This window comes from Microtus ochrogaster, linkage group LG5 (assembly GCF_000317375.1).
Source record: "Microtus ochrogaster isolate Prairie Vole_2 linkage group LG5, MicOch1.0, whole genome shotgun sequence".
NCBI lineage: Eukaryota > Metazoa > Chordata > Mammalia > Rodentia > Cricetidae > Microtus > Microtus ochrogaster.
In genome coordinates this window covers 37,717,457-37,737,155 of record NC_022031.1, presented here as the reverse complement: position 1 = coordinate 37,737,155, position 19,699 = coordinate 37,717,457, and the positions used below count along the sequence as shown (strand labels likewise).

Genomic DNA, 19,699 nt, shown 5'->3' with positions numbered 1-19,699 from the left:
TCTCTCTCTCTCTCTCTCTCTCTCTCTCTCTCTCTCTCTCTCTCTCTCATATTTCTTTTTTGTTTTCTATTTTTTCATCATTTGATTTTTATTAATCCTTAGTAATTTTTGTGGGTGTGTTGACTGAGAAAAATCGTCAGTGTCCTATTTCATTTTCTTGGTTGGTTTTTCATCTGTGCCTTTTTGCACAGTGTTTATGTGTTTATGTCTGTGTTTGTTGGAAGGTCTGCAGCATGTGCCTTCTGCCAAGAGTAACTTGCTAAACCAGGTGTGGCCGTGCACTCCTGTAGCCCAGCACTTGGGGTGTAGGGGAGGGAGGATCTGGGGGTCAAGGCTGGTCTTGAGTACATGACAAATTTCTGGCCACCCTTGGCTATATCAGACTGTCTCAAGAAAGGACAAAGCAACAGAAAAGAACATCAGGCCATCTACACTTCACAATGCAGTTACTGTCTACTAAGAAGGCATATCATACCACTTTACAACGTAATAATAGTGGATTTTGCTTTGTTTATGGCAGGGTCTCAAGTAGTTAGGCTTACACTTGCACTTCCAATACTGGAGTGCGTTACTGAACCCACTCGCAATAACTTCACCTTATAATTCCATTTGTCACCACTACCTTTAACCTATATTGTCATATATTTCATTTCCACATAGATTATGGGTCCCACATGATGATATTAATAATAATTACTTTTGCAGTAAATAATTCCTTGCCCTTTAAATAATTAATATAAGGGTGGGGGCAGCATGCCTTTCCCAGCATGTTTCCTATTACCAATGTGCTCCTGTCTTGATGTGTGACGATAATAAATCTCTCAGCTTTGGGTCACTTGAAAAGATGTTTCATCCTTTTCTGAGGAACCCTTTTTATTAATGTTTTTGTTTACCACTATTAGTGTGTATGCGTGTAGATGTGCACACAGATGGAGGTCAGGAGACAACTCTTGGGAGCCAGCTCTCTGCTTCCACTGTGGGCTCTGGGAACTGAGCCTAGGCTGCCAAGCTCGCTTAGTGAGAGCTTTACCCTCACGAACATCTCACTGGCCCTGTTACTTTTTCTTGAGAGGTGTTTTGCTGGATAGAGAATTCTGGGTTAATAGTAATTTCTTTCAGTGCTTTAAATATATAATTGCCTTGTGTCTGGACTCCACTGAGAAGTAATACATAATTTATACCGCTGTTCACTGTACGCAATACGTCTTCCTCTCTTACTACCCCCCCCCCAGCTTAGATACTTTGATTCCCCCCACTTTCTTCTGAAACTACAAGATCTCTAGGAAGAATCTGTGGATGGATTAGAAGTGGCTTCAGGATGTGGCAAATATATAGACTGAGGCAAAAGGAAGGGGTGTGGAGTGCAAAAGCCTAGAGCCAGCTCTTTGCTCTGCTCCCTCTGTGCCTTGGGCACTGGGCAGACCAGGGTCATGTCACCTTCAGGGAATTCTTGGGAAACAAGGTGGAAAGGGGCTGCGGGTCTGGTGAAGCAGCAAGAACACAAGGCAAGGCCAGGAGACTGCCTGGCTCCCTGTGACTAGCGGTGCAGGGCTCTGCAGCAGCACAGAACCCCAAGATGTCTGAAGTGCCAGACTTTGCCAGGCCTGTTGAGCGCAGTCCTCAGGAAACTGCGGAGCACAGTCCAGGGGCAGAGTGAATGGTTTCATTTTTATCTTTGGTTTTCAAAGGTGTTATTGTAAAGGATCTGACTTTTTTGCATTTATCCTGCTTGGACTCAGTGAGTTTTTCATCATTCCGTAGGTTTCCCATCATTTGGGGAAACTCTAAACACTACTTCTTTCTCTTTTACTTTTCCTTCTAGCAGTCCAATAACATACATATTTCAAATACACGTGATGCATTCCCACAGGCGACTAAAGCTCCTTTTTTTAAATCCGTGTTTCCTTCTGTTCTGCGATCTAGATGGTTCCCATTCACCCATGTACCCAGAATGCACCTTTCCGGGCCTAGTGCACTGGAAGGTATGCGCACAGCTGTTCTTCCATTTCCAACAGGCTTACGCCAGACAAACCCAATTGTAAATGAAAAGTGCTGTAAGCCAAACGCAAGCACTGCACCTAAGATACCAAACGCATTGCTTAGCAACACAGTCGGCTGTGATAGCTGTCAGGTCATCCAAGTACATTTTTGCTTCTGATAGTGTGTTTTCCTATTACTTCTATATTTCTGCTGAGGTTTCCCATCTGTCCATCCATTAAGACAGTAATGTCTTTCCTTCTGTAAGACGACTGCTTTGGAACCTTTGCCTGCTCTCACCACTGCCTATAGTTCATCTCTCGCACTGCCAGGCTCTTCAATGCTTCTATCTTCTGCTCCACACACGCACACCCCAGCCATGACCAAAAAATTGTCATGAGGCAGAGAACAAGGGTAAAATGTGTGACTCGTATCGGGTGTTTCCTTTCCTGCAGGAATCAATGTCCTGTGCTGCTCATGGCTCTGTGCCTTAAAATGACTGCCTTAGAACTGTGTCCACATTTATAGTAACTCACCCTGGGAGGCAAGTCAGGGATTAATGCTTCAGGATGGCAAGATTACAACTCCCCTATGGTAACATCTCTAAGGGTTATATAGAAACTATACGGTATCTTAAAATTCACACAGAAATGTGCTATTTTTTTAAGTTCTACAGTAAAGGCTTTTGTAAAGGTCATACGAGCCCTTTGTAATGTAAATATCAGCCCTGAATGAAGGCATTGGACTGGAAGAAATCTGAGGCCCCTTCGTGCACAATTCATGAGAAAGAAGAGATTTACCAGAAACAACACAAAAGTTACTTTAGTGTAAACCAAGTTATACCTTGCATTGAAGAAAACGATTTTAAAAAGAGTATATCTAAGGCAAACTGCCCTGCTCCCAGCTTTTGTCTCGTGCTGATAACAGACTCCATGAACTAAAGTCGCAAAGCTAAGGCCAGCCAGACCCCTTCCCTGAGAGTCTGAACCAGCGCCACAGAGAGAGAGAGCTGGTAGTTGGCTGGAGATACTGATGGGAATGCTCAGGGGGAGAGACCAGCCAGAGCAGGTATGATGAACTAGAACCACACTAAGGTTACAAGGGAGCAGACGTGAAAACACTGGCTAGTTGGGAAAGAAGAGTGGTTGCTGAGAGAAGTAGAGAGGCTGCGAGCAATGTGGACAAAGCCGTGGATCTCTACACCTGTTTCAGACTGGATGGCTTTCCAACTCCAGTGCCAGGCCATCTATACGTCTATCTATACGTGATGCATCTCTGCGGGATACCACAGAGCCCTCCACATGGACACATTGCACATTCTCCCTCCTGCCTCTTTTGAGCTAACTTGAGGACCTCTGTTCTCTTCCCTACAATGTGGACAGCCTCTGACTGATGATGCTTTGACTTACTTGTTTTCATCCTATGATGGGTGGAAGTGATATGCATTCTGTACAAACAACACTTTAAATTCTGGTCCCTCCCTGTGCCACACCATAGGGTATACTTCCTCCAGATGCTAGGCAGCAGCGGTGAGGCAGAACTCCCAACCAGCTAAGTGATCTTAAGGGTAAATGACTCATGCTCTACAATGAACTGTGTTGCTAAACTATGACGCTTGGTAAGTGATGTGTAGTAAAAGCATTCAACTTGCAATATTTTCCATTGGCAGTGGGTTTATATGGCTGTAAACCTATTGAAGAGAAAAAAGCAAAACACCGGTACATACTCTTTAGAATTTCTTATAAGAGTAAAGGAGACGGCTTAAGCATTCTAGAGAGAGAGGCCAAAACCATCACAAAGGCAAGAAGCATAGACATAGGTGTCGTCTATCCAAGGATCCACAGATTATTTGATCTATCTATCTTCCAGGGCTGGATCTGAATACATGCATGGAAAGTAAATAAGAAAATAAATGAGGTATATAATAGAGGAGGAGGAGGAACCTAAGCTAACACCAGAGTCAGGGTCCCTCCTTGTATACGGGATTGGTCTGCTTTCACTAGGATAAAGGCAGCACGAGCAACTTCTCTAGGCAGCAAGAAGTTAGTGCTCAAAGTATTGCCATACGTACCTTTCCATCATCCGTCATTCCATCATGAGTCACTCATCTCCTGATCCACCCAATATTTATGGTGCAGGTCCTGGGACAAGAGCTAAAGGCACAGAGCTGGGCTAGCTCCCACTCCCGAGGGCTCTCAAAGCAGGGAGGCAAGATAAATGGAAGACATTAAAACCCAGCGACTCCAAAGCGTGGTGACACTCGAAGAAGTGGAACTAAAGTTTGATCAACAGCTACATTCTTTGCTCCTCTCACACCACCCTGTCAGTGCTCAGCAACTGGGAAGATTGAGCACGCCATACACATTCCTAAGTGGCAGAAACGATTTCATGTGGCTTGCGCACAGCTGGAACCAAAGAACCCACATTACTCTTCGGCTGGCAGGCTGCAAAGCCCAATGATAAGCACAAGGGTGCTCTGTCATTATTATTCGAGTACCTGGCATGTCCCAAATCCTAATAATGTGTTAGGCTCCAAAGCGAAGGGGGGGTGGGGGTGGGGCTGGGTTCTGGCCTCAAATGCTCACAGCTGTTTTGTAATCTGATAATTGCGCATGACAAACCTCAGACCATAACTCTGAAAATAGCATGACTGCAATCATAACAAAATGGAACAGCCATTGGCAAAATTTGTTTTCTAGTTATCACTTCCAGAAGGAATTCCGTAACACTATTAGGGGAAGAGAAGAGAAAACCCTCTCAACTTCCTGCCACGAAACCTCAAAATTACCATCGTCAGCACCCTCCTTTCTTCTCCCCCGTTTCAAAGCAGGCCCCTCCCGTCTGTGCAGATCCCTTCCCACCTTCTCAGAAACTTGGGTCGTCATAATTCAATTTTTCTCTCCTTTATCTTTAGCTTCTCTCCATCCGGATCTTTTGCCACAGGGCTTAATATATTCAAGTTTTACTTTCATCTTAAAAAGAAATATCCCTGCCCATATGGTCTTCACTGCCTTCTAGTTCACAGTCCCGCTTTTACCTCTGAAGTTGTTCTCTGCAAAGTCCTTAATGAATTCCTAATCCTTGCATCTGAAGGCCACGTCTTTGTGGTTACTCCGCTGACACTTGAGTAGCGGGCCACATGGCTGGCAGCTCACTCTTTCCCTCAGTTGCTGAAGAACTACCCACCACCCCACTGTCTTGCTTCTTTGGTTATTTCTTAGTCTTCATTTTGGATGCATGTGTGTCTGTTCATACCTTAGATGTTGGCATTCCTCTCACACGTCTTCCCTGTTTCTCCCAGGGTCAGTGTGAGAGACACAGTGTGGAACACCCCTACTGTATTCCCTCATTCACTTAACGCTCAGCCATTCTCTGAGAGTTTCTGACATGAGAGCCACTGTTAGCCTGAGAATACAGCTGTAAACACAGGCATCCACAAGCTCTGCTCCAAGGGGCATACAATCTCACAAGAGACACACAACGACCAAACAATTACATAACCAAATGAATAATCACAAACCTTGATTCACGCTATGGGAGAAAGGAACATACAGCATAATAATGCAGACGTAAATATGAACGACTATGAACTTTAGCCCCATCTTCAGTAACAGGGCAGGAGACATCAGAACGGGTTGTGGGGATTGACATCTGACTTAAAAATCTTGGGATTACATGTATGAGTGAGGATATGAAGACTGTTTGGAATGGAGAGAAAGGCAGGCATGCCTGTAGTCACAGCATTTGGGAGGCAGAAACAGGAGGTTCAGGAGCTCAAGGCTTGCTTCATCTGGGCCCCATGACAAACAAAACAAAATATCATAAATAGGGGATAGCACACACAAGTGAGGTACAGTATTGGTGAGGGAAGAACAGTACACATTAAGTTTAAACGCATGAGCAAGCCTCAGTCCATTCAGGCCCCAAGGGATTATCTAAAAATCGGGACTCTATCCGGAAAACAATGGGAGTCATCAAAGAATTCTCTCAACGGGGAATAGCTTAATCGTGTTGTCTATTTGTGTGTGTGTGTGTGTGTGTGTGTGTGTGTGTGTGTGTGTGTGTGTGCATGCTCGTGCGGGCACTCATGTACCATATCATGCATGAGGAGGCCAGAGGACCATCTCTGGCATTGGTTTTCTCCTTCTACCATATGGGTTCTCAGGATAGAATTCGAGTCTTCAGGCTTGATGCCAAGCTCCACTTTTCCCACTGAGACATCTCATCAGCGCAAATTTTTGTTTTTTGAAGCAAAGCCTTGCTGTGTGCTACCATGCTTAGTGAAAAAAAATATTTTTGATGCAGTGTAGAGAATGGATTTGAAGGGGCATGAGCATGTGCGAGCCTTCTGCAGCGTTCGAGGTGGGAGAGGTTTATAGATTGGGTTTGGGAGTGGGACTGATTTAGACTGAGAGGTATTTAGAAGGAAGTGAGGTGGAAAAGTCTGGGAAGAAATTACTTATCTAATGCTCTCTTCCAATCTCTCGCCAATCCTGCCCCTTACTCCCTAGTAAGTTTTCATCCAGATCACTATTTCTGAAAGTGTTGCCCCAGGGGGGTTTCTTGAAAGACCACAAAGTTGACTAAATGTAAGTCCTTTTGGGCAGGGGGGGGACTTTTATAAGCAAACAATGCAAAATTCCAGATCTTTTTTTTTTAATGATAACCAACTGAGTTATAAAGGGGTACTAAAATTTGTTAGTCATAAACTAAAATTAGCTCTTAACTGGAGTTCACAGAAGACTCTAATTTGGTTTTCTACTAAGAAGTCTGGCTGCCAGGCAATGTTTGGCAACGCTGCAAAGCTCCTGCGCATAACACACACAGCTAGCTGGCATGCTCACCACTTTTAGGAAGGGCAGTTTGTCATGGGGCATTACCAGGGATGTTTGGAGCTGGTCATGGTTTACGGTGCCTGGCATTCATGCATTTTAATTACAAATTATGATTCATGGAGTGCCATTGTGACCGCTTTAATATGGTGTGAGTTATTTGATTAACTCTAGGGGGTAAAAGCATGAGAGGTAAGAGACACCTCTCTGACCTTGTCCCCACTACCTGCCTCTCTGCCTTGCTGAGCCAGAACATGAATAGCAGGGCCCAGCCTCAGGAGCCTTACACTTGCTGTGCCAACCGTCTGGAAGGCTCCCCACTCCCCCGCCCCCAGTGATACCACACCTCCTGCCTTTCTTGAAGGTTTTTGCTCTGTTGTTGCCTCTGTGAGACTGTGTCTGAAGACTTTATTTAAATTACAATCATCTGAAGGCAAATGTCTAACTACATCACCCTGATTTGTGTTTCTTCTCGGCACCCACTACTGTCTAACATACCACGTGCTTTACTTATTTATTTGTTGACAGTTTCCCTGCACATGGTAGATAAGCTCCACGAGAGCTTATCTTTTGTGCATGCGTGTTGTCTCCTTCTGTGTCACCGATACCTATGACAGTACCTGGCACAGAGAAGACCCTCCGTCTGCAATTACTGCATAAGATGGAGTAGTTACCTCATGAAGATTTTTAACCTCTTAGTACCTTACACCTAGCTCCTAAGCCACAGATGAGCATAGTTCAAACCCAAGTCATTCATAGCCCTGCTGCCAAGGCAGCCACACGCCCAGAGCCCAGAGGAGTTCGTTCATACATGCTTTTCCAGGTCTCACTAAGCTTCCTGTTATTAGTAGACTCATCCAGGCTTCCTCCTTCCCATCCATCAAACACACTCAGATGAAAACTTCCAAAGACAAGCTTGTGCATCCAGACTGATATTCGACCAGTTTCTTTCAGAATTAAATATATGCAAGGTTTTATCCAAGAAACGGAGAGGAACAATGAATGAGAATACGTATTTGAGCTTTGCCACAATAGAGTTTATACAGGGGTAGCCATGTCACCTGCTCTGTTTCCAGAAAGTGGACTTAGTCCTTTGTAGGAAAATAGGAATACTGCGTTGAAACTTGACATACAAGAAAAAAAAGGAAATTTAGGGCAGGGCAAGGTGAAGCAGATGGCAGCAGACGGAAAAGACTGCACCAGCCACAGGGCAAGAGCAGTTTCAAAGGCCTGAGGGGAAAGTGTGGACATCGGTCTGCAGGGAGAGGGCAGGTCAGGGTACTCGTGGGAGAATTTTCATGTAGGTAATGTTAAGTCTGAAGTAGACTGGGTAGCAGTCCATTTGGGGTCATCCTTCCCTTTGAAACAACCTAGTTAGACTTTTGAGACTCTTTAAGAGCAACCGAAAATGCTAAAAAGCAGGATGGGAGAGATGGTTCCGCCGTCAGGAGCATGAACTGCTCCTGCAGACAACCTGAGTCTGATTCCCAGAGTCCACTTCCGCTGGCTGGCAACCATCTGAAATTCTAACTCCAGGGGTATCTGATGCCTCTGGTCTCAGCAGCCACCTTCACACACACACACACACACACACACACACACACACACACACACACACGCCCCTTTAAAAGACCTGATCCGTGGCATGTCGTGAACCGACAGTAAGCTTCTCTCTGTCCTCTAACTATCCCGATCCTGACCTTTCCTCACCACTGTGGCCTTCCAAGGCCTACTGTCCTCCTCCCTGAAGCCTGTCTACTGCTTTAACCTACATGCCTTCCTCTCCTTCAGTACCAGGAACTCTTCTCTCTCTGCTCTCTTTACCCTGAGAGTCAGAAACAACATCCCAAGCATGTTCAGTACTAAGCATACCTTAGTATCTAGAACTGATCTAAATTGAGTTTCACCCAGACAAGATCATGATAAACACAGCCTAACCTTTGGTTACAGCAGACCAGTGCTCATAGTGTACTGAAATACCCTTCCCTCCAGCCGACAGGGCTGAGGTGTGCGGGCCCATTCACCTAGGTTGCTGTCCTCACTATCTGTTGCCACCTCTTTCTGCTCTCAATGTAACTAGTCATTGATGCTTCCCTAATGAGACTGGAGACACGCATCCTGTTTAAAGTCCAAGATGCTAGACCAATTGTTAGGGTGAAGAGGGAGGGAGAGCTCAAGTGGACTAAGGCACAGAGACTTTCTTGTAATAGAGAACATATTCTATATTTTGATTGTATCTATAAGTGTACAACTCTGTCAAAACCAGGAACATATAAAAGGATCGATTTTATTATATATCACTAGCTAGACCTTGGTACTTTCAAATTAAAGCAAGCTGCCCATAAACTAAGGGCCAGCTGCCTTAAGCACCCTACAATAGTTTCAAAACACAGCTCGGACTCAACATAAAACTAGGGCATGGCCAACACATGAACAGAAGAACCTCTCAATGGCTACATAACTCTGAGAATAATGGGCTCTTCAACTTTAGATGACCAACGTAAAAGAAGCGGAGGGCACAAGGTTAGTATACAAAAATATGTACCAAAATATGCAAAGTCACAAACATCATGGATACAGATCTGCCCTCCCAATCTCAATATACCTAGGCTTAAAGTGTAGAAAACTTAAAAACAAATGAAGCCTTAAGAGAAGTTAGAAAAGCAATTTCTGAAGGACGGAGTCATTCTTTTATATCCTAGAATGTTCCTTGAGAACCCAAGACTAACTTGTCATCCGTGGTGATCCTGGGGGTGATTTGATTGGAAACTCCCGTGGGAAGGATGACATCTTGCCAGATGACATAGACACAACATTCATATGGCTGAGTCTCATAGGGAGGAGACGAGTTTGATGGCAGAGAAAGAAAGAGTCTTTCTCCTCCTCCTGTCCGTTTGACTTCTCTCTCGAAACTCCCACAGGGCGATTGGCCCCTTGTCCCCACACTTAGCTCAGAGCACTGTACAGCAGAATGCTGGACAAAAAGTCCTTTGGGACAAGAATGAGAGAGGCAATGAGGAAGGGGCTGAAGGGAGTAGAGGTGCAAGCGCTAAGAGAGATGGACTGGACGGGATAGGCCTGTGAAGTGAAGAGGTGGAAATAGGGAGAGGACAGATGAGGCTAAAAATAAAATGACAGTGGGTTCAGGAAAATTTGGGAGCGAAGAACAGATTTGTGAGAGAGAACGGGAGAATCAGGTCAGTGGGAACACAAGCCAGGAGTCACAAAAGAGAGAGGCTGGCGATCAACAGGGAATAATTGGCGGTTAAGGTCAGAGGTCATCAGAAGACAGTAGGCCACAGTATGACATTACCTGCTTACGAGTCTGTTTCTGGGGCATTGCTGCAAAAATGGAAAGCACCTCAAACTCTGAAAAAGAAGCCTACAAAATGCTCCCTTTCCTGGGGAGAATTCTCTCCTTCTGGACCACACACAAGAAATGCAGACTCTCTTCCACTTCAATTCCCAGTTACCAGGGTTCTTCAGGGACAGCTGTCGTCGTGGGTCCCCCGCGCCCTTGTAGAACAGCATCGGCTCCTCCCTGACGCGGTTACCCAGCAACCGACAGGCAGCCAAAGCGCAGGCGCGCCTAGCGCCCCCTCCCGGCACGGGGTGGAGGCGGAGCTGGCTCCGCCAGGCTCCTCTGGCTCCGCTAAGCCCCGCCCCCGCAGCAAAAAAAAAAAAAAAGAAAAACCTACTCAAAAAAAAAAAAAAAAAAAAAAAAGACGTCCGCCCGCCGCACGCACTGGGAGCTCCCGCAAGTGGGCAGGGCTAGGGCGTCCAAACCCCGCCTCCTCATGAATAATGCAAGATCCGGGCGGTGTCCCGGACCCGGAAGTGGAGTTGCAGAGTCACCGCAGTGGCTGAGCTGCTGACAGGAGGCGGCGGCGGAGGAGGAGGCGAGGCAAGACCTGCGGCTCCGCGGGGCCACTGCCGCGGTAGCTCTAGGCAACCCCACGGAGCTACGCCGGCCACAGTCAGCCCGCGAGCCTCTCGCCGCCTGTCCATTCTTCCATCCGCTTATCCGCCCGACTGGTTAGGGGCGGCCTACTCTGCATCATCTGCCGGGCTTCTGGGGCCGCCGCCCCGCGCGGTCCCGTCGGCGTCCCTGGCCGCGCCCGGCCCCTGGCCCGTTCGCCCGCCGGCACCATGATGGAGGAAATCGACCGGTTCCAGGTGCCCACCGCGCACTCGGAGATGCAGCCGCTGGTGAGGGGGCGGGCGGCGGGCAGGCCAGGGCCGGGAGGGGCGCCGCCGGAGGGGAGGGAAGGGACTAGGCCGTGGGGATTGTGCGAGGGGAGCGCCATCTGATTAGGCAGGGGTAGCCCTGAAAACGCAGTGCCGGGGGGGAGGGAGTCTTGCAGAAAGAGAAAACCGTGGGAGACTACCTGCGGTGAGAGCGAAGGACCTGGAAGGGCGGAGGACCCGGTCAGTGGAGGCAGAACGCGGTCGGATAGGACCGAGAGAAGCCCGATAGCGCACACCGCTAGTGGGGGGGGGGGGCATCTAGAGGGATGTCATAGGGCATCTTTGCTTTGGCAGCAGGCCCAGAGAATCGGGATGAGGGTGGGTAAGAAAGGCGTTTAGCCTTCGAGGCCTGTGATGCTCAGGGCGAGGGAGAAGGCCAGGAGATCAGTCAGTCTAAAGAGGACTGCAAATAGGCTTTTGCAGAGGCCTGCCCTCCAGTCCTTTATATAAATAGCAAGCTGAATGGGAACCAGTCACCGATGAGGGCAGAGGTTCGGTGCAGGCCCTGGGAATTCCCTTCTCGAGAGAGAGGAGCGCCCCCAGTTCAAGCTGGGGTCATCTGGAATCGGGGAAGAGTGTGCGGTGGCGAGATGTCATCAAAGATCAAGGGTGTCCATGCGAACACTAAGATACCTCCAGAATAGAAGGTGGCGCTGCGCTGGAGCAGCCTGTGCAGACCGGTTGGGAATTCGGAAGAGCCCTTGTCATCTTAGGCCTACGTGCTTGGAGTCTTTGCAGGGCGGGGGATCCTGCCTCGGGTCCGCGGTCCTGGAGTCAGGCAGGAATGATGTCATCGATGCCGGCGCCAAGGGGATGGAAGGGGGAGGGTGATACCGGTTTGTGGAGGCATGGCCTAAAGAAGATGATGCCTGTTGGCCATTGCCCTAGGGCTACCTGGCTGTCATTGGGGCCAGCAAATGGGTAGGAAAGTCAGAGGCCTAGCCAGCTGGACTAGAGAAGGGGGAGGGGCAGAATGCTGAGGCTGTATTCGTTCACTTCACCCACCTTGGGGCCCGTGCTGTAAGAGCTAAAAGGAGGCAGGAGAGGCTAGGAACCAAAAGGCGTGGATTCCGTGCTCACTGCTGCCACTGACTTTTGCTCTTCCACCTCAGAAGTTCCGGGGCTCCCTAGGTCTCTTCCCTCGATGTTAGTCAGGGTGGCCCAGAATAGGTTCTTCTCTTGGGTCTGCAGCTTCACAATTGACAGTATGCTTTATGGTTTCCTAGATAAGTAACTTGCCTCTTACAGTAGCTAAGATGGACCAAGGTAGGAAGGTGGGAGCTATGGCAATCCCTATGCCACATAGTTTGCTGGATAATTGGCATCTAGCTGGAGATACATGTCTTCTACATTTTGTGATATTGGAACAGACTGGGCTTTGTAGAAGTGTACAGCATTAAACTGAGAGAGGTCCTGGAGGACTTTTTCCTACATTGATTCCTGTACCAGAAAATCCCCCAGGGAGCAGTCTGTGCTATGAATGTAAAGAAGGACCTTGATTGGGTTAGAACTTTGCTTATAGGCTCCCTATTCAGCTAACCTTGTTTCCAAACTAGAATGCCCTTCCAGTTCTAAACTAATCTAAGCTAATCCTGTGTGGAAGGGTGGGTGAAGGGGGTGGAGCTTCTAGTAAGTCGAATAAAGGAGTTGGTTCTTTTTTCTCATCTGAGGTTCCTGAGATAATAGCTGTCCAAGAAAGAGAAGAAGGGGTAAGGCCATCAGGTTTGTGCAGCTATCCTTGGTGACGGTTATTTCCTGGTATTATTCTTAATCACGGGTGGAAGACTCCTGAGCTGTTTTGGTTTGTGTGGCCCTGAAGAAGGAGGAGTTTGCGGTGAGGGAGTGCTCATTAGGATAGCTGTAGCTGCTCACACCCTATTTTGAAAGCTAGGGTAGTCTGCACGAGAAGACTGTGTTGAAGTTGAGTGAATCTTAAAGAAATAACAATATAGCCCAACACTTGTGGGTCATAGACCCTGTTTCTTGACTCTGCTCCTATATTCAAGTCTAGAGACACCCCAGAATCCTTAAGGGCCCTTTATTCTGTTGAGAGCAGCAGACCCTTGTGTAGCCTTTCCCCCAGGGACCTTCATTTGGGTCATAAGGAATTAAGATACACACCACAGAAGGAGAGGGTAGAACAATTTTGTGGAGTGCTTGGGAAAAGCAGGGTCCCAGGCTCAGATGCACTTGGGATGTCTTCCACTTTTTGCTGTTATTTATAGTGACCTCTAGGAAGTCTCTCATTCTCTTTGAACTGGTTTTCCATTTACAAAAATGAAGACAAACTATTCATTTAATGTTTAAACAATAGTTCCTTTTTGGAGCCTATCCTGGAACCAGCTCTTGTAGACCAGGCTGGCCTCTAACTCACAGAGATCCGCCTGCCTCTGCCTCCCAAGTGCTGGGATAAAAGGCGTGTGCCACCACCACCTGGCAAACAATAGTTCCTCATTCTCCCTTCCAAAGAATACCACGGCGTCTGATATATTGACTCAGAAAATTGATTTACCAAATACTGACCATCTACACTGTTTCAAATACTACACAAGGTATCAGGAACACAGTGATTAGCCACATAAGTTTAGATGGGGCCATGCCCTGCTGGAACACACAGTTCGGTAAAAAGCTTATTTCTCTAGCTCATTCCATGAGTGAGCTCCCTGAGAGCAGAGTGAAGTCTGCCTCCTTAGACCCCAAGAAAAAAATGGAAGCTCCATTATTGGCTTCATTGCCCCTTTCAGGACCTGCATGTATGGACAGAGACCTGTGTCTTGGGCCCCATCATACAATAGCCCTCCCCCAGGAGAAGCATCTTTTTCTTTATTTTTACTTGAAAGAGAAACTCATCTTGAAAAAGAGGCTTGGGGGAGTGGCAGCCCTTGAGAGAGAAGGTGCAGCCAGTAGATCTGGGTGTTTCCAAGGTGCTAATTTAAGCATTAGCTCTCAGCTAGTGGGAGGCAGAGGAAGAAATCCCTGCCTTGTTGTTGCTGCTGCTGTTACCACAGCTGCCTTGAGCCTCCTGTGTGGGGTGGGAGTTTGCCCAAAAGGAGTGGCTTCCCTTCTTTCCCTATCATGCCAATTATTTAATTGGCCTGGATGCATCTCAGCAGCTGAACCAGGTCCCAGCCTATCTCTGGGCTCCCCAGGGTCTCTTCTTGTCTCCTTAGGAAAGAGACAGGAGCTCTTCTTGATGATCTATTCCCTGGGCTCTGCTCCTGCTGTGTCTGTCTTCCAGAAACTTTGGGATGACCCATTTTGTGTGACAGCTGTGCCATACACCTCACTGATCCTGGGGAACTCCCTGCTTCCCAGGGCTCTGTTGAGCAATTGAGTAGTATTTGGGCTGTTATTGGTATGAGTGGCAGCCCTCTGGCCTGTTGTCTGTTCAACTGGTTGGTGCAGCCACACAGTCTACATCTTGGAAGAGATTTGTTGCAAGAAAAATAAATAGAGCTTCTGAGTACTTAATTTCATCAAGCAACACTCTGCCTCCTGTGTAGTTGGAGGCATAAGATACAGAGTGGCATATGGCAGCAGACGTGGTCCTTGCACGCTTGAGAGAATGCTAGTCTGGCCTCACTGAAACCAGATTACCCATTAACTCATTTGTTTAGTTCATGAGTGTTTGCTACATGTCTGCTCAGTTTCTGGTACTTTAAGGATGCAGAGACTAGTAACAGCTCCAGGAGAAGGATGGGCTCGAATGATAACAGGAAGGTTTATAGGTATATGTCAGCATGAATAGCAGTGCATGGTGATCCTGAGAGTGAGAGGATGCTGCCATTCTGACTTTTTAGCTGTTGGAGCTGAAAGAGGAGTTTGAGACTGTTGTTACCTGTTGAGTCTAAGGGATGGAGATTGCCAGGGCATCAACTCAGTGACTGGGCCATTTCCTGAAAGTGGAAGACAGAGCATCACAAAGATAGTAGATGAGCATTTTGGAAGACTAGCCTATATGTCTGCTGTGGTCTATGTGCCTTGTAGTCAGATGGCTTTTCAGTTAAGGGTGGATTCTCCCAGTGTGTCCATGTGACTCCTGGAAAGAGGACATCCCTCTCCATCTTCCTCTATGGAAAACTGGGTTTGGGTTTGCCAGAATCTTAGTCTTTACATACACAGCTCCTTCTCAAAAAAAAAAATTCTAAGAAAGAACCTAGATGCTGGGCTGGGCTCAACAAGTAGATTCTCACTGTAGAAGTATGCCCAGAGCAGGGTTGTTTGAGGCACCATGAGCACCACAGGAGAACCAAGAAGCAGGGCCCAGTGCCCAAAGATGGGGCTCTTATCCAATGGTAAGGGAGGACTTCACAGAGTCAACACTGCTAACCAGTTCTTAGAAGAGAATTAGGAACACAAGTCTGATGTGGTGCAGAAAAGGCAAGAATTCCAGGCACCAGACATGGAAGAAAAAATACAGAGTACATTTGGGATGAATTAAAGGCTGTAACTAAGGGCAACAGATCTGAGCTTAGGTTACTCTAGTGGTGAATGAGAGGTTGGAGAAGGTGAGGCTGGAGGGTGAGATGTCAGTAGGGAGGTGGATGAAGAGGATGAGGCTGAACTAAAGCAGATGCAGGGTGAGGGAGGGGACAGGTGTGAATAAAATGCCAGGACAGAGGATGGAGCCTCTTTAGAGGTGGGTGGAGAGCTAGGGAAGCAGAGGCAGCTCCACGGTTTCGGATGTGGACACTTGGATGGAGGAGGGACCACCACTAACCATCTCAGGAAATATGAAGGCCTGGCCCTCTTTAAGGACTTCTTGTAATAGAGAATGCTTCTCTTTTCCTTTGCTTGACTTCTGAGATTATGGGGAACTCAGGAGTTCTAGAAAGCCAAACATGATGGCAGTGCCCCTAGCTTCATAGGGTCTCCGAGACAGCTCCTCTGAATATTTCTGACAGTGAGTCCTCCAGCCTCACAGCCCCCCCCCCCCGAGTACAAGCTCCTCTGAATATTTCTCCCCTGCAGCCTACTTTGCCCAGTACAGAGTTGGTGGCAGCAAGAAACCATAGTGGGATTTTTATTGTTTTCTAGACAGAATCCCATGTTACCCAGGGTGGCCTCAGACTCAGTAAGTCGCTATAGACAATCTTGAACTTCTGATATTCCTGCCTCTGCTATATACAATCTTGAACTCCTGATCTTCCAGCCTCTGCCTCTGTGTGTAGCTAAGAATATAAATCACAGTACAGCTAACAGTGACCTTGAACTTTGGATCTTCCTCCCTCCACCTTCTAGGTACTGAGATTCCAGTGTAATCTGCAATCCTCTGATCTGGTATAAGTTTCTGGCCTGACTTATCATCTGTTTGGTCAGATTTATGGTTTTGTTTCACTGGTTTATTCTACGATGAATGTGTGCATGCCACAGCATCATCCACAAGAGTCACAAGATGAAAGGGCATATATATGCCTCCCTTTTCTTAAAGCACTTCATACCCTGCAAGCTGGATTGATTTGAAACCCGGGTACTACTCCTTGCAGCCAAGGGGTGCCAAAGTATTCATTCCACAGGCCCAAGAACCCACTGCTGCTAGCCCTGTGTGAACAGGAATGGAAGGTAGAGACTTCTTCCCTTGAACCTCATTAGCTTCTGGGCCCCACTGCCCTTGAAGAAAGGACAGATGGAGGGCTAGATATGTACCTCAGTTGGCAGAGCGCTTGAACAGGAAACCCTGGGTTCCATCCTCACCACTGCACAAACTGGGTGTAGTAATGCTCACCTGTAATTCCAGCACTTGGGAAAGGGAAGCAGGAGGATCAAAAGTTTGAGGTCATCCTTGGCTACATAATGAGTTTGAGGCCAGCCTGGGCTACATGAGACTCTATCTTAAAAAAACAAAGAAAGATAGGTTGGAGAGATGGCTTCATGGTTTGAATGTTTGGCTCTTCAGAGGACCCATAGTTAAGTTCCCAGCACCCATGTTGTGTGAGGCTCACAATGACCTGCAACTCCAGTTCTAGGGCATCCCACATCTTCTGGCTTCCACAGGCATCCACATACATTCACACAAGCACATAACCACACACACACACACACACACACACACACACACAGAGCAGACGGAACCTTGTCCTGTTTTTTTTTTTTTTTGTTGGTTTGTTTTGGTTTTGATTTTTTGTTTTGGGGTTTTTTTTGTTTGTTTTTTTGTTTGTTTTTTATCAGCTTGACACAAGCTAGAGCTATTGGAGAGAGTAGGAAATGCCTCCCTGAGATTGGCGTGTAAGCAAGTCTGTGGGGCATTTTCTTAATTTGTGATCAATATGGGAGGACCAAGTCCATTGTGGGTGGTCCACTGCTGGAGAGATGGTCCTGGGTTCTATAAGAAAGTAGAGAAAGTAGGCAGAGCAAGCCATGAGGAGCAATCCAGTAAGCAGCACTCCTCCATGGCCTCTGCTTCAGTGCCTGTCTCCAGCTTCCTGCCCTGACTTTTCTTGGAGACCGAGAGTGACCTGAGAGTTACAAGCTGAAATAAACCTTTTCCTCCCAAGTTGCTCTGGTCATGGTGTTCATCACAGCAATAGAAACCTAAGACAAGCCTTGTGCACGAAAAGGGCTTAGCTGTGCTGTGCCTTTCAGCTGACTGTGGGGAAACTGGTACATAGAGCCCCCTAGAGAGCTGGGGATGGAGAATCAGACCGAAGCAGATACCCAGAGTCTGGTTGAAGTCTGGAACCATTGTTTCCTAAGGAGGCTGGTGGAATGGGTCTGTAGTCCCAGCGTTGGGGAGAAACAGGTGATCCCTGGAGCCCACTGACCAGCCACTCTAGGCAATCTGTGAGCTCCAGGTTCAGCAAATGAGCCTGTCTCAAAAATAAAATGGAAGTGGTAAGGGAAAAACCAACATTTATCTCTGACCTCCAGATGTGCTCACACAAATGTATATACACACTGGCATGCACATGTGACCCACACGAACATACCCAAGGGGCTGGAGAGATGGCTCACTGGTTAAGAGCACTGGTTGCTCTTCCAGAGGACCCAAGTTCAATTCCCAGCAATTTCATCAAGTAGACTCAAACTACTTATAACTCCTCCTCCAAGGGTCCCAATGCCCTCTTCTGGCCACTGTGGGCATCTTCACACACATAGCAGACAGACACACACACAATAAATAAATAAATAAATAAAATTTAAGAAATAAATCCTCAAAATTCCATTAAATTTTTTACTGAATTGCTGAGCATGGGGTGTACACCTTTAATGCTAATGCTAGGGAGGCTGAGGCAGGAGGATCTTGAGTTTGAGTTCTGTTTGGAATACACAGCAAGCTCCAGGCCTACATGGGCAATATACCAGCACTGTATGGAGAAAACAAAAAACCAAATAACACACAAACTGTGAAGTGAGAATCTATGTATTTCTATATATTTCAATATATAGTTACTTTTAGTATAACTACAGTCAATCTGTGAGTTATTTACAGTTCCCATATTAATTATATATAAAGAAACTAGTGATAGTTAGCCATGACTTAGACTTAGAACTGCATGTCCTAAAGTATTTTGTTAATAATATTGATCCTTGCCGGGTGGTGGTGGTGCACGCCTTTAATCCCAGCACTTGGGAGGCAGAGGCAGGCGGATCTCTGTGAGTTCGAGACCAGCCTGGTCTACAGAGCTAGTTCCAGGACAGGCTCCAAAGCCACAGAGAAACCCTGTCTCGAAAAACCAAAAAAAAAAATAATAATAATAATAATAATAATATTGATCCTTTGGGATACTTAAGATAAAAAAGTCTTCTTACCCAAATTCCTAGGAAATCACTACCTACTCTGTCCTGCTAGAGTATCCACTAGCATTGAAAAACCCTGCAAAGTCCTGCTTTAAAGCAGCATCTCCAACTGTGTTAAGTTCAACCTTTCCCATACTATGTAGCCTTGGCTGACCTCCCGCTCCCCCCAACACACACACAAAAAAAAACCATAGCAGTTTGCCTACCTTTGCTCTCGGGTGTTGGGACTGAAGGAGTATACCACACCCAGCCCAGGACATTATTTTTTAATGTTATACTACTCACATCTTATCAAGCCAAACATGTTTTATTCAATTGTCTCTAGCCCCTGGTTTAGAAGAGTCTGTGTTCTGATCTACTTTAAATGTATATTCTTCTCTGTTCTTTAATTATTATTTTTAAAGATCTGTTTATCTTATGTTTATGAGTATTTGGCTTGTGTACCATGTGTTTGCCTGCAGGGATCAGAAGAGGACATCAAATCCTCTGAGACTGGAGTTTCAGGTGATTGTGAGCCACTGTGTGTGCTCTGGGAGTCAAACCCAGGTCTTCCACAAGAATAGCAAGTGCTGGGCTGGAGAAATGGCTCAAGTAGTTAAGAGCATTGCTTACTCTTCCAAAGGTCCTGAGTTCAATTCCTGGCAACCACATGGTGGCTCACAACCATCTGTAATGAGGTCTGGTGCCCTTTTCTGGCCTGCAGACTATATACACAGACAGAATATTGTATACATAACGAATAAATAAATTAATTAATTAAAAAAAAAGATAGCAAGTGCTTTTAACCACTGAGCCATCTCTCCGGCCTCTTTCCTGTTCTTTTGAGCCTTTCTCAGAAGCCACACCATCTTACCCAGTGTGAGGCCTAGTGGATATTGCCAGCTTGACTCAGGGCCTGACTTATG

The 19,699-nt window shown here is 46.7% G+C and overlaps 2 protein-coding genes across 9 annotated transcripts in view; one reads left to right on the top strand and one right to left on the bottom strand.

The window, feature by feature from the left end:
• The window catches only part of Dnai1 (dynein axonemal intermediate chain 1), a 65,928-nt gene extending 55,581 nt beyond the window's left edge, over positions 1-10,347 (bottom strand). The window contains exon 1 of the mRNA XM_005362025.3: positions 10,123-10,347. Coding sequence (XP_005362082.1) covers positions 10,123-10,149 — 27 coding nt within the window. The 5' untranslated portion in view covers positions 10,150-10,347. The remainder of the gene's footprint in view (positions 1-10,122) is intronic.
• Positions 10,348-10,656: 309 nt separating this feature from the next.
• Fam219a (family with sequence similarity 219 member A) overlaps positions 10,657-19,699 on the top strand; it is a 56,363-nt gene continuing 47,320 nt past the window's right edge. For 2 of the 8 annotated variants that reach the window (XM_005362018.3, XM_005362016.3), the window contains exon 1: positions 10,657-11,018. In XM_005362018.3, coding sequence (XP_005362075.1) covers positions 10,959-11,018 — 60 coding nt within the window. In that variant the 5' untranslated portion in view covers positions 10,657-10,958. The remainder of the gene's footprint in view (positions 11,019-19,699) is intronic. The other 6 variants (XM_005362017.3, XM_013351928.2, XM_005362023.3 and 3 more) reach the window with 3 other exon arrangements.